The 15247-nt window shown below is 45.0% G+C and overlaps 1 protein-coding gene across 1 annotated transcript; it reads right to left on the bottom strand.

Annotated features, from left to right (window-relative positions):
- Positions 1-9099: 9099 nt before the first annotated feature.
- Positions 9100-11457, bottom strand: LELP1 (late cornified envelope like proline rich 1). Its single transcript, XM_061406021.1, has 2 exons — positions 11345-11457; positions 9100-9569 (listed from the first exon to the last, which is right to left on the bottom strand). Exon 2 carries the CDS (start codon positions 9546-9548, stop codon positions 9216-9218), a length of 333 nt encoding a protein of 110 aa, XP_061262005.1. The 5' UTR covers positions 9549-9569; positions 11345-11457; the 3' UTR covers positions 9100-9215.
- Positions 11458-15247: the final 3790 nt, after the last annotated feature.

Below are 15247 nucleotides of genomic sequence, written 5' to 3' on the forward strand. Positions count from 1 at the left end.
TATTCATATGACATTTACCATTGTCATTGGCTTCCCAGGTGGCACTAGTGGTAAAGAACCCATCTGCCAACTCAGGAGACATAAGAGACTCAGATTCAATTCCTGGGTTGGGAAGATCCCCTGGAGAAGGAAATGACAACCCACTTCAGTATTCTTGCCTGGAGAATCCCTTGGACAGAGGAACCTGGCAGGCTGAAGCTGAAGCTCCAATACTTTGGCCACCTGATGCAAAGAGCTGACTCATTGGAAAAGACCCTGATGCTGGGAAAGATTGAAGGCAGGAGAAGGGGACAACAAGGGATGAGATGGTTGGATGGCATCACTGACTCAATGTACATAAGTTTGAGCAAACTCTGGGAGATGGTGGAGGACAGGGAAGCCTGGCGCATTGCAGTTCATGGGGTCGCAAAGGGTTGGACATGACTAAAGTGACTTAGCATGGATTGTTATTTAGGAATTCCAGTTGTTTGTGTACAAGATCTTATTTCTATCTTGGGTTGTAGGTTATTAGGTGGTGGGGGCTGTATGACTGAGTAAGTGAAAGAGAAATGATTATTGATGGAGTAAACACATTAATTAAAGAAGGAAGAAGGTGAATGGGAGACAAAGGGAGGCAGAGAAGGATTTGGAAAATGGGAAAACATTCATTGTACAAGAAGCCCTGTAATCACAATGTGGTGACCTGTGCTTGTTTGCTAAAGTTGACCAATTTTTAGGGACTGTAAAGCTTGAAGAGATAGGTTTAGGTCATTTCCTAAAAGAGGCTAAAATCAGAAAAGCTTCAAAGATTTATACAGTTTTTGGATGCTTGTTCCTGAAAAAGTTTTCAAAAGGTGAACTGGGGGAGACCAGGTGATGTTTTGGCCTTCAGGACTGGTACATGGAGAATTGATGTAGCACTAGCCTGGCCCCCTCAGTGTCCTGGGGAGGGACAGATGCTGGAGTGGGGAGGGGACAGAGGCCAGCCAGGGGAGTGGTGCTGACGTTCCTGTGAGGACATAATCCTCTAGGCTGCAGTGGGCGTGGGGTGCGGGGGACCAGGAGAGGATTTGGAAGACCTATGGGAGTATCTGAAGAGATAGGTCATTTGGGGAATCTGGGAACTGGATGATCAGGTGTAGAATGGGGGGCTCTCCTCTTCCTTTCTCTTCTCTTCGTTTTTCATCTCCTCCTTCCATTTCTCCTTTCCCTCTTCATCTCCTTTATCTTTTCTGTGGAATGCTGTCTAAGACAGGGGTCCCTGGTCTGTAGCCGTTAGGAACCAGGCCACACAGCAGGAGGTGAGTGACGGGCTAGCGAAGCTTCATCTGCTGCCTCCCCCTTATTCGCATTATCACCTGAACCACCCCCCACCTAACTCATCCCCCTCCATGGGAAGATTGTCTTCCAAGAATCCGGTCCCTGGTGCCAAAAAGGTTGAGGGCCATTGGTCTAAGAGACAAAGCAACTCCTTGGGAGGCCTAGGAAGCAAGGCATTCTCTGTTGTTGAGTTTATTCATTGTTTCATTCTTTATTTCAGTCATTTGTGGCCTTGCTTTCAAGCGGCTCACAGTCTCATGGGAAAGATGGACAGAGTTAAGCCCCCACATCCCAGAAGAAGGCCGCTACACTAGCCCTGAGTGGAAGGTTCTAGAAGGCTTCCAGAGGAGATGTCTGTGCCATGTTTTACTGGACAGTAGGAATTAACCAGGCAAGGAGGGTGGGCAGGGACCTTCTAGGGAACTTGGAGGAAGGCATCTTCATTAGGAGCTTTTTGAGAGGAGAGGCCAAGGCTGATGCAGAAAAGAGATGGGTGGGAGATTAGGGGAGGAAGCCTGCTTGGTTGAATTCTCCAAGTTTTCTGCAGCAGGATCCCCCAGAAGACCTTGCTCATGCAGAATGGATTTCTGTGTCTTTGGCTGAGCTGAGGGAGAAGAAGACCAAATAGATGTGCAGAACAATGGAGAAACTTCTCATGGAGGAGGGTGAAGGCAGTTAGGAGGAGCCCAGATTTCAACTCCTTGAAAAGGACCGACTCTGAGCCGATCACATTGAAGTGGGTCCAGTGCAATCACAAGGGTACTTCAGTGCAAACAGGCAGAAGAGTCAGTGTCAGAGTGATGTGATGTGAGAAAGATTTGGCCACTGCAGGTTGTGTAGATGTTGAAGGAGACCCTGGCCCAGGAATGTGGACAGCCTCTAGATCTGAGATTCTCCCCTAGAGCTTCTAGAAAGACATGTAGAACTGCTGGCATTTTGATTTTAGCCCAGAGAGACCTATGTCAGACTTATGACTTCCAGAACTGGATGATAATAAATTTCTGATGTTTTAAGCCACTAAAGTTGTGTTGAGTTATTATAGCAGTAACAGGAAATTAACATGCCTTCCCAGTGTCTGGGGCTCTTGGAGACTCTGGGGAGGGAAATCTCAAATGAAGAACTAAATTCCCAGCTTAATACTCCTTTTTTTAAGCATATCAGACAAAGACTTGCTTTCAATAATGCATGGAGAAAGAATGGACTCGGGATCCCATTGACTTAGGGGTGACTCTGTTACATACAGTGTGTGTAATATTGGATAAGCTATTTAGCTTCTTAGAGCCTCAGTTTCCTTTTGTTGAAAAGGGATAATACTGTTTCACAGATTTCTTGTAACAAATAAATTAGAAAACATAGGTACAACACTTAGGGCCATCAAGCTACTTACAGAATTGTAGAGCAATCTGAATCTGTCCAGGACTCACCTCCTCCATGAAGCCTTCTTGACTCCCCCCAGTCCTCCTTGTCCTATTTCCTTTCCGAGTCCCCCCAGCACCTGGTCTTTGACTTGTACTTTTCTATGCATTGAGTTGCGGTAGACAGACTTCTGTACAGAGACTCCAGAGACCTGGCTCTGTCCCCAGCAAGATGTGTGACTTCAGGCAAGTCCCTGGCCCTTTCTGGCTTCATGTTCATCATATTTAAAATAGAAAGTTAGATTAGAAATCAGTCGAGTCCATTCCAATTCTGACATTCGGTGATACCATACATGTGATCATGAATGGTTAGCCTCATAGCTACATGACTTTGAAGTGTACATGTGTGTTGTGGGCTCTTCCTCCTCGACTGGGTTGCAATCCACCCACAGGAAGGCCCAGTCTTCTATCTTGTGCACGTGGCAGTGATCTAGCCAGGTGGCTGGGTGACCTTAGGTGACCTGTCTTTTCCTTGGTACAGAGATGGAGTATTTGGAGTCTGAACACTCAAAAATCAGCCTTAGTGGCCCAGTATTTGGATCGGGGCTGGGACACCTTTGGGGAGATTGTCCCAGCCCACATCTTAAGATATGGTGACTAAGTAGTTTCTCTAATCATCCCTAGCCCTCCAGCAAGACTGGGGACAGTCTGATTCAATGCCACCTGAGATTTAAGATTTTAGATTTCTGTAACTGTCATTATTGGGAACAAGGGTGTAATTAAATAGGGTCAGCAGAAGAGAGTCAGGTGTGTGCAGGACATTGCTTTTTCCCCTTTCCCATCAAATAACTACCTCCTTTGTTCATATCGTAAAAGTTCCCAGACTCCTCTGAATCACTCGGCTGATCCCATCAGCCTATCATAGGACAGCGGCTCTGATAAAGCTGAATGTATCTCGTCCCGTTTCCTGGGGAGCAGGTGCTTCTGGAGAGCTTAAGGAGCTTGTGGATTCCCGGAGCTGAGTCCACTTCTCTTCTCACTTCCTTTCCTCCTGTGTCACCACACAGGGAGTCTGACTCAGAGGTCATGGGAGGGGCTCTGGATCACAGGCCACGGGCCCAGAGGGGCCCATGGATTCCACCTGCTTGTTTTAGCCAAGCATGTGCTTTAAACAGGAGACAAGGAATCATTTACTGGCTGCATTTTTTAAGATGAGGAAACCGAGGTGCAAAATTGTGTAGGGCCTTGTTCGAGGTTATATGGTGAGCTCGTGTCTGGGCTAGGGACCTGTCCATGTAAAAACATTTAGGAAACTACTGTACTGAGGATTCTTTATAACTTTAAGGAGGCAACAAAGACACAGACCAGTAAGTAGTTCTTAACACTTTGGGAGTGATGAAGACATTCCCAGGTGGCTCAATGGTAAAGAATCCTCCTGCCAATGCAGGAGACACAGGAGACGCAGGTTCCATCTCTGGGTCAGGAAGATGCCCTGGAAAAGGAAATGGCGACCCACGCCAGTATTCTTGCCTGGAGAATTCTATGGACAGAGAATCGCATGGACTGGTGGGCTACAGTCCATGGGTCACAAAGAGTCAGACATGACTGAACAACTGAGCATTCAACTCATGCATGAAGATGTATCTATATATACAAACCTTCACTTTCAGGGGGTTCATGACCTCTGGGTTAAAGACCACTAACAGAAAATGGGGGAAATAGTGTTCCCAAGTTGTTTGGGCTTGATGTTGGTCTTCAGTCCTTTTCCCTCTGAGTCTGGGTTCAGGATAATCTTGGCATAAAATAGAGTCAGAAATCCTGTACTCTTCCAACAACCAAGCCACTGTGACTTCGGGTACATTGTTTTCCTCTCTGGAATTTTGTTTCCTCACCTGGACACTGAGGGCCTGTTAAATGCCGCATCCAACTCTCATATCCAGTGATGACAAAGTCCCCTTCTGACTCCTACTGTGATTCGTGATCTCCCGGGTCCCAGCTGGGGAATAGCTTTCAGGCTGAGCATCACTTCCTCCTAGCCTGGGAGAGAGCATGGAGCTCTTTAGGTGAGCTATTTGAGGTTTCCTGTACCTGGAAGACAGGTGCAACTAAAAATACCCCAGTATGCATTTTATGATCCGTTTGTATCTTAGAATCCCTATATTAATATTTGGCATTTGACTTTCTGTATTTACTGATCTGTTTGCTGACCATTAACAGCTGTGACATAGAAGCAGTTACGACTTGTCATCATCAATAAAGCCTCCCAGGGTGAGCCTGTATGTGTACCTGGCTGGAATATCTGGTCACATAGAAGTAGAATGGGAAAATAACACAGGTTTGGTAACTGGTTACTTCCTGCCATCTCCCCAGTTCCATGTGTGTAGAGGTGGGGGATTAGTGAACATGATCGCTAAGGTTCCTTTCAGCTTCAAAGTAAGACATCCTTGTATTCCGTGCACATCTTTTCATAGCATTGGCTCACCTTGCCTGTTGTCCCCAGCTGGCCTCATTGGAAGACTTAGAAGTGCTTTTCCAAGACTGACGGTACACACCCTGGTTCTAGAGAAAACATGATGCAAGGGAGTCTAGGGTAGAGTATCTTCTTTCTGCCCTTCTGAAGGACCCTCAGAATGGCTTTCCCAGGAAAGGAGAAGGCTTGGTCCTGCCCCCTCACATTATCTGAGAGCCATCAGCCTGGCACTGCACAGATTCTCAGGGTGCCACTCTTCATGTGTTGCTTATTTACACAACCCTCTACCTTTTGGAGCAGGTGACTGCTGCTGGGGCTGGAAGTAATTATGGCATTCTGCTGGGAGGTGGCACACTCATCATGTTCCAGCCATCTTCCAGCTGAATTGCCTTTGATCCAGGTTTTTTTTTTCCCCTCCCCCGCTGGGAAGGTAGTCATTAAGAGATGTCTATCTTTTGTTTCATTTACATAGTAGAAAAGAGAACTAAATTGGCGGATGGATGGTTCCACGTTCTCAGAGCTGGCCTCCATCCAGTCTGTGCCATATCCTCAGGGCCCCCAGGAGAGCCCCAGTCCCTGACCCACACTGCCATGGAGCCGCTTGGCTGTGGGACTGTGATCCTATGCCTTGGAGGCAGGCACCAGAGCAGAGGCATGCTCAGGAGAGGAGAGGTGGAGAAAGACGTTCTTTCTTCTTTTCCTTTTCTTTTTTTGTTCATTTGAGCAAATGAGAGGAGCTTGAGGGTCTCTGAGGCATTCATGATTATATCACTTTTTCCTATTACAAAAGAAATAGAAGCCTATTAATAAAAAGGCAGAAAATAAAACTACTTCACCGGTTACCCATAACTCCATTGTCCTAAAGTGACTAGAATGCTGACAAATTTCCTTCTATTATTATCATTATTATAGAAATTTTGGATTAAACATAACTGTTTATGCCATACATTCCATTAATGTTTATATCAGTTCAGTTCAGTCGCTTAGTCGTGTCCTACTCTTTGCAACCCCATGAATCGCAGCATGCCAGGCCTCCCTGTCTATCACCATCTCCCGGAGTTCACTGATACTCACGTCCATCGAGTCGGTGATGCCATCTAGCCATCTCATCCTCTGTCGTCTCCTTTTCCTCCTGCCCCCAATCCCTCCCAGCATCAGAGTCTTTCCCAATGAGTCAACTCTTCGCATGAAGTGGCCAAAGTACTGGAGCTTCAGCTTTAGCATCATTCCTTCCAAAGAACACCCAGGGCTGATCTCCTTTAGAATGGACTGGTTGGATCTCCTTGCAGTCCAAGGGACTCTCAAGAGTCTTCTCCAATGCCACAGTTCAAAAGCATCAATACTTTGGTGCTCAGCTTTCTTCACAGTCCAACTCTCACATCCATACATGACCACTGGAAAAACCATAGCCTTGACTAGATGGACCTTTTTTTGGCAAAGTAATGTCTCTGCTTTTGAATATGCTATCTAGGTTGGTCATAACTTTTATTCCAAGGAGTAAGCATCTTTTAATTTCATGGCTGCAGTCACCCTCTGCAGTGATTTTGGAGCCCCCCAAAATAAAGTCTGACACTGTTTCCACTGTTTTCCCATCTATTTGCCATGAAGTGATGGGACCAGGTGCCATGATCTTTGTTTTCTGAATGTTGAGCTTTAAGCCAACTTTTTCACTCTCCTCTTTCACTTTCATCAAGAGGCTCTTTAGTTCCTCTTCGCTTTCTGCCATAAGGGTGGTGTCATCTGCATATCTGAGGTTATTGCTATTTCTCCCGGCAATCTTGATTCCAGCTTGTGCTTCTTCCAGTCCAGCGTTTCTCATGATGTACTCTGCATATAAGTTAATGTTTCATTAAAATTTATTTATCCAAATCTCTGTTAGATTGAATTGTCTCTAAGTCACACTGTGATAATTTGCTTTATATAGACTTTTTTTTTTCATTTTGGAATTATTTTTCTTTGCATGAATTCCAAGACAAGGAACAATTGGGTCCAAGAGTTGAACCACTTTATGCTTTTGATATATATCATATTCTTCAAATTATTTTCTAAAAGAATTTTGTCTATTTACACTTTCACCAATAGTGGCACAGTGTTTAGCATTGGGGTTCTGGGGTTTATTATTTAAAAATGATCATTATAAATTTTATGTATAATTTCATATTTATGTATTTACATAAGTTTAGATACATAAATATGGTTTCCGCCTTGGGGTTATGCCTGCAAAGACCCATCACATACCCAGATTATTTGAATAGTTTTCTTCTGGTGCTTTTATGTTTTGTCTTTTTGATGTGTTTATTCCAGAGATTTGTTTTGGTGAGAGGGAAAAGATTAACTTAAAATTTTAAATAAAAATTATTCTAGCATCAAAAAGTGGCCATTAAATATGTGAATAAGAATGATACCTTATTGTTCTATTTTCCTTCTCTCTCCTCCCTCTTTTCTTTTGGATTTCTAGTGGGTGGAAGAGTTTCCCACCTGTTACCAACAGTTGAACGTGCCCCACCTCCCCTGATTCCCTACATCAGACTTTCAGAGGTTCCTGCGTCCAGGAGGAACCTCTCTGCAGGACCCTACAGTGTGGGTGCCAAGCTCCCATTCTTGCTAGGAGACCCTGAGACCCTCAAGGCTCTGCATGTCAGAGAAGACAACTAGTCATTTTGACATCTGAAGAAATGAGGGGATTGTACCCTAAAGGCCTTGTCTAGCTCTTGTGCCCTAAAAGTGCTTCTGCAACCAGCTGATTATATGACCTTGGCCTAGTGGGGGCCGCAGATGTCTTTTCTTGGGCACATTTTGAACTATTTGTACTTACTGTACCCTTTGCTGTCCTGAACCATTTTCCAGATTCAAAGGGATAGAAAGATGTTTATGGGCCATGATTCTACAGGAAGTACCACAGATTTGGCCTCTTTCATTACTTCTGTGATAGTAGAGAATCCTAAACCTACTTCTGCTCAGATGTTGTAAGCTTGGGCGTTGTTTTTGGAAAGAAGCAATCAGATTTCTTTTCTGGAAATAACAGGAGTGCCTCATAACATATCCATCAACAAGCTGAGTCCTCCTGGTCAAGGACCATGGCGCATGCAGGGGGCTCTAAGGGGTGAGGAGACCCATCCTGAAGAGGAGCGGAGACTGGTGGAGATGAGGGAAATTGAAATGGTGACAGTGAGTCCACATTCCTGGGTCCTGAAGTCCTGGTTCCTACAGTTCTCTCTTTAATTTTACATGCCCTCTCCTCATCCTAATATCCTTCCCGGCAATACAAATGAAAACTTCCCTTTGGTGAACTGAGCCACTTTGGATGTACACTCCTCGTAGCTGTGTGTGTGCTAAGTCACCTCAGTCATGTCTGACTCTTTGCGACCCTATGGACTGTAGCCTACCAGTCTCCTCTGTCCATGGGGATTCTCCAGGCAAGAATACTGGAGTGGGCTGCCATGCCCTTCTCCAGGGGATCTTCCTGACCCAGGAATTGAACCCAGGTCTCCTGTATTGCAGGCAAATTCTTTACCGTCTGAGCCAGCAGGGAAGCCAGAGGGAAGCAGAGCTAGAGTTTAAACACATGCAGCCTGTTTTCAGAATGTTCCGGCCCAGCATCAGGCAGTGGGACTAAAAGCCATGGCAGACTTCTTTCCTTGACTTTGCTGGATCTTTCCCCAATGTCCACTCCCTTTCCCCCTCATGCCCGCTTCCTGCCTTGTGCTCAGTGTGTCCCCCGGGGATGCCACTTCGATAGCCATGTTTATAGCTTTCTCAGGTGGTGCTCTAACGGGGCATGTTCCCCGGGTGCACCCCTCAGAAGATGCCGCACCCCTCCATGCAGCAGGTGGGGTCAGATGCATGGCCATCTTCCAAGGTTGTTGAGTGTGGAGGGCCTGGGTCCTAGCCTCACGCCCCCAGGGGATTGCTTCTTACTGGTATAAAGCTGGAAGACAACAAACCCCCAACTGCCAAGAAACCAGGAGAAGGAAGTCTTGCACAGCAGAGGAACACGTTTACTTGTCAGCTCATGGCTTCAGCTCTCAGCCCCTCGGTGGTGAACAAGATGAGATGGCAGAGGTAGTGGGCTGGGTGGCACCCTTGGTGCCTCATTCTGGGGGTGGGCAGGGTGGTGGGCATTTAGGAGGACAGGACTTGACACATGGCTTAGGAGGGCAGGGTGGTGGGCAGGGCGGTGGGCAGGGCGGTGGGCATGGTGGAGGGCACTTTGCGGGTGGGGGGCACGATGGGGGACATGGGGGACACGGGGTGCACTTTGGTGGTGGGCACTTTGGTGGCTGGCACTTTTCAGAGCACCGCTGCAGCAGCCTCTTTAAACAGCTGGGCTGGCATTTCGTTTCGCACTTTTGTTCACACCCAGGATCACATTGCTTGGGCTCACTCTTGGGCTCACCAGGTTTATTTTTATCATCACTCGACATTCCTTCTTGATTCTCTGAGCCCTGTAAAGAGATACATGACAGGTTGTTTGTGGGAGACCATATTGCAGGGTGGGAGGGGGGCCTCCTGCTCCTCACACGTCCTGCCCTGTGCCCAGCCTTATTCTTAAGAAAGCCTTTCCTGGGACATGTTCAGGATCTAGACCAAATTCTTATCTAAGGGCTGTCTTCTTGTCCTTGCAGTGCATTACTGACAACAGTTCTTGATCTCATCACCCTTACTTTGCTTTCTCTGCATTTATCCTTGTCTCTGTTCCATAGCTCCTAGAGCAGGAGTTCTTAACCTAGGGTCCTGGGACCCTGCCCAAACTCAACATAAGAACCATACTTAACCATATATTTACCAGTGTAATCAGTATCTTCCATAACCCCAGGTATTTTGTTTCATTCATTTAAAAACATTATTCCAGGACATGGAAGCAACCTAGATGTCCATCAGTAAATGAATGGATAAGAAAACTGTGGTACATATACACAATGGAGTATTACTCAGCCATTAAAAAGAATACATTTGAATCAGTTCTAATGAGGTGGATGAAACTGGAGCCTATTATACAGAGTGAAGTAAGCCAGAAAGAAAAACACCAATATAGTATACTAACGCATAAATATGGAATTTAGAAAGATGGTAACAATAACCCTGTGTACAAGACAGCAAAAGAGACACTGATGTATAGAACAGTCTTACGGACTCTGTGGGAGAGGGAGAGGGTGGGATGATTTGGGAGAATGGCATTGAAACATGTATAATATCATGTATGAAACGAGTCGCCAGTCCAGGTTTGATGCATGATACTGGATGCTTGGGGCTGGTGCACTGGGATGACCCAGAGGGATTGTATGGGGAGGGAGGAGGGAGGAGGGTTCAGGATAGGGAACACATGTATACTTGTGGCAGATTCATTTTGATATTTGGCAAAACTAATACAATTTTGTAAAGTTTAAAAATAAAATAAAACAAAACAAAACATTATTCCGAGGAGTCCATAAGTTTGGAAGTCCACATTTCTAAAGGCATTCATGACATGACAACCATGTTAAAGAACTCTTGTAAGAACACCTCCCCATCCCTCTGGAAATTGAATGGGAGGATATATTGTGGGCTTAGTGAGCCAGGACACTTATTTCAATTCTATGTCCTGTCTAAGCTCTCAAAACCTTAAGAATTGATTTTTTTTTTAAATTTGAGGGATGAGGATGGAAAGAGTTGAATCCCCACCATGAGTGGGCTCCCATGGACCACTCTGGAAACTCCTCTCCTAGTTGATTAGGATGAGGGAAGAAGTTAAGAGGAGATAAACGGGGAAATTCTAGTTTCTCTGAAAATATGAATGTCAGAGCCACAAAACGTGATTTTCAGGAGGAATTCCTTTTCCCCCTCTGTTAAATTTTGCCCTGAGCTAAGTCTTCCTCTATAGACTGTTTGACTTCTGGATATGGACAGAGCTCTTATGTCTCTAATAATACTTGCAAGTTGGATAAACTTGGCACATCTTGGATTTCCTTTAACAGTATAAAAATAAATGTTTAAATCTACTTTTGTTTTAAAGTCAGTATGACTTTCTGAAGAGACAGATAATTACATTGAACTCCAAAATGGTTAAGAATCACTCTTGCAAATGAATTGTAGCTAGCTCTTGCTACTGAGAATGAGAGGAAACTTTCACCCACACATAGCTGTCATTTCAACCTTGTTCAGTGCCTGGGCTGTGGTGGGTCATTCCCCAGAAAGGAGAGGTAAAAGATGGGGCATTTCTAGTTGTTGACATGCAACTCACCCCTTTGTGTTGTTACTGAAGCTGACAAGTAGTCGAGTGAGGTGGATATTATGGCTGTGCCCGGGAAGGTGTATTTTCCCCTCTGGTTCCTCTGCGCAGCTCTGAGGAAGCTGGAAGAGGAGAGAAGGAGACAGCCACTTGTGACCTCATTGCTACATCATCAAGTAGCAATTGTTGTATGGCTCCAGAGCTCCCAGCTCAACTCAAGTCTTTGAACATGAGAATAGGCTATGATCAATACCTCCTTCACTCTCTCGTCCTCTCCCCAACCCTCAAAATTCATGCTGGTGAAATCAGGCTATGGTGAAGGGTACTGAACTCTAAGGCCAGGGAACCTTATTGTTGCTGGTGGCAGAAAAGCTCTGTTGGCACCTGGTCTCTCTCTCCTCTCCTAGCCTCCTAAATCTTAACTCCTTTGAACTTGGCTGTTGTTTATCTTTCTAGGAGAGTTTCCTAGGACCTAGCACAGCTGTTTTGACTCTCCTGTCCTCCCTGTGTTTTTAGCATGAGATTCCAAAATCTATTTTTAAAGCTCCATACTCCCTGGTTCAAATTCAAGGATTACCTTAGCACTTTTTCTCAGTATCTCTTCCTGAAATTCACAGTTTTCTGGATTCTATGATTTTTTTTTTTTTTAATCAAGGAGTGGCCATCCCTTGAAATCTAAGGTAAATCTTGCCTATTCTAAAGAAATTGAGTCTGATGCCCCTGACCAGTTCTGACCTGTTGGGCTAAGCCCCGTTCTAATACTAGAGTGGAAAATGTTGCCTCTAAGAAATTCTTTCCTCGGTTTTTCAAAGACCTGGCCAGGGGGTCTTTGTGGTTGCAATAGGGATGTGTCTAGGGTAGTAGTAGGATTAATAAAGGCAACTAGGGCTCAGACACACATGATGCCTTGAACCCTGGTCCAGGAAATTCATCTTGGCATATACTGATGAATGGACATCATCATTCACTGATGAATCATGAGTGATTTTTGGCTAAAATTGTGATATGATCATGCCTAAGGTGTTGAAAGATATTTTTGACAGCAGTGTAGGGTATATTGGGGAATGGAGTGGTGGAATGAAAGTTGAACTAGGTTGTTTCAAAGAAATCAGAAAAATTTCCAACTCTGAAGGAAGGCAGTGGCGGTGTGGAAGAAAGAGGGTGCCAATGAGACAAACATCATCAGAGAGGCAAATTTATGGGATTTGTTAGTGGAAAGTTAAGAAAATTAAGAAAGAGGACTCCCCAGTGCTCCCATTGTTAATGTGTGCAGTGCATGCTCAGTCATGTTTGACTCTTTGTGATTCCATGGACTGTAGCCCACCAGGCTCCTCTGTCGATGGGATTCTCCATGGCATGAAAGCTGGAGTGGGCTGCCATACCCTTCTTCAGGGGACTTTCCCAACTCAGGGATCAAACCTGGGTCTCCTGCATTGCAGACAGTTTCTTTACCACTGAGCCACTGGGGAAGTTCTATTGTTAATGGGCAGTGAGGAAACATAAGAGGTTTGTGTTGGAAGAAAATGAGTTTGAATCTAAGAGTTTTGTGTTTGCAGTAGAGCATCTTGAGTGGTTATTGGAAAGATGGCTCTGACTCTTGTGCTGCTGGGCAGACCTGAGAGCTTGAGTTCACTTCAGCCCAATATATGTTTACTGAGTGGATGAGAGTGAGCTGGTCCAGAAAGAGAGGACTGGGGAAGAGAAGAGTAAAGATACTAGGGAGGATGGGGAGTCCCAATGCAGGGTTTACTTGGTATTCACAGTGGATAAAGAATGTCATAAAACCCAAATGAACCTAAATGAAAGTCCAGGGTGGACCAGAATTGAGCCCCCTGCCCCTGGGATAATTGGTGTTGGATGCATTGTCTTGGTGTAGCCCAATCTTCATTTTCTTACCTCCTTCAGTTTGTTCAAGAGCTCTGTCTCTTCAAAGCCATTGAAAAGCAGCTCTTACACCCATCTCAAGAATCCCAGCTCCACCTGCTGTTCAGCTCTGGACCAGCTGAACTAGCAAGTGGATATGGAGGAGCCAGTCATTTGTGACAGTGATGAGAGAAGACGTAATGATTTCTACCGGCTGTTGTCATCTTCCGCTCTCTCCTTTCTCCTCTCTCCTATTTCTTGCTTAAGAAATTACCACTAAATAAAAGTCTATCACTCATTGGATTGTCAGCTGGACATTTGTCCATCATCTTTTTAGTCTTTAAACCCCTTCTTTAAAGGGTTACATTTTCTAATAGGTATCTGCTTATGTTTGGGTTAGAGTTTGGTTGGCAGCTAGCTAGCAGCAAGGCACTCCTGAGATGAAACACAAAACAGGTTTCTTTTTAAAATTTTTTTAAGTTTTTAATTGGAGGATAATTGCCTTGCAACGTTGTGTTATTTCTGTGGTACAACAATGTGAATTAGCTATAAGTATACATATGTCCCCTCTCTCTTGAGCCTCCCTCCCACCTCCACCCCAAACCCATACCTCTAGGTCATCAGAGAGAGAACAGACTTGTTGAGGGGCTGGATCTCAGAAGGAAAGTGGCTGGAAGGGGAAATGAGGGGCATCAAAGCCCCCAGGTTAAGAACGAGGACCTTGGATCCAGAGCCTTGGGTTCAAGTCCTGCTTTCGTACTTAATAAACGACCCTTATATGTGTGTACTCAGTCACTTCCATTGCAACCCTGTGGACTGCAGCCTGCCAGGCTCCTCTGTCCATGGGATTCTCCAGGCAGGAATACTGGAGTGGGTAGCCATGCCCTCCTCCCGGGGATCTTTCCAACCCAGGGACTGAACCTGCGTCTCCTGAGTCTTCTGCACTGCAGGTGAGTTCTTTACTGCTGAGACATCTGGGGAGCAGAAATAACATTTAGTAACTGCTTTAAACTTTTTAAGTTCCAATTCTCTCAACAATAAAGTGTGAAAATAATAGCACCCATCTTAGGATAATATGTGGTTTATACTGAGAGCTTATAACATACCAGGCATATTTCCAAGTGCAAAGCCTGCACTGCCATCCGTCATCCTGCCTCATAGTACTTGCAGGTTGTGAAAATTCAGTAAGCCTCTACGTATGAAGAGCCCCTAGTAAAAGTCTTCTTTACATATGGGTTATTATTTTTTCAGTGCATTCCTGGCTTTGTCATCACTTGGCTTGTTAGATCTCTCTTTGCCTCTGTCTCTGATCTCTCCCTCTCTCTCACCTCCTGATTTTGACTCTGAAATTCCTTCTCCATATTATTTTTTCCTGTCTTCCAGCCAGAGTTCCTGGTCATCTAATCTAGGAAGATTAGGTATTTCAATATTAGCTGTTAATGGATGATTTCAGTTTTGAGGAAGGAGAGTTGATATAAATGTTAGTGATAAAAGTTAGTACTGTAAACATTCACTAAGGCCAGAAAAGTCAGGGGACCATTCAATGATTTCTCCTTGTGAGCCTGCAGGCCCCATAGCTCTGGATATTGTACCAGGCCAGGGAAATCTTTGCTTTTCCTCAAACTTTAAACTTCTTATTTTGTATTGTGGTAAACCCAAAGAATTGATGCTTTTGAACTGTGGTGCTGGAGAAGACTCTTGAGAGTCCCTTGCACAGCAAGGCAATCAAACCAAAATCCTAAAGGAAATCAACACTAAATATTCATTGGAAGGACTGAGACTGAAGCTGAAGCTCCAATACTTTGGCCACCTGATATGAAGAGCTGACTCATCGGCAAAGACCCTGATGCTGGGAAAGGTTGAGATCAAGGAGGGGAAGGGGAAGACAGAGGATGAGATGGTTGGATGGCATCACTGACTCAATGGAGGTGAGTTTGAGTAAACTCCAGGAGATGGTGAAGAACAGGGAAGCCTGGAATGCTGTAGTTCATGGGATCGCAGAGTCAGATATGGGCTAGTGACTGAAGAATAGCCGATTAACAATGCTGTGAT

Source organism: Bos javanicus, chromosome 3, assembly GCF_032452875.1.
Source record: "Bos javanicus breed banteng chromosome 3, ARS-OSU_banteng_1.0, whole genome shotgun sequence".
NCBI lineage: Eukaryota > Metazoa > Chordata > Mammalia > Artiodactyla > Bovidae > Bos > Bos javanicus.

Coding starts and splice junctions, on each gene's coding strand:
- LELP1 (XM_061406021.1), bottom strand. CDS start 9,548: ATGTCGAGTGATGATAAAAATAAACCTGGTGAGCCCAAGAGTGAGCCC.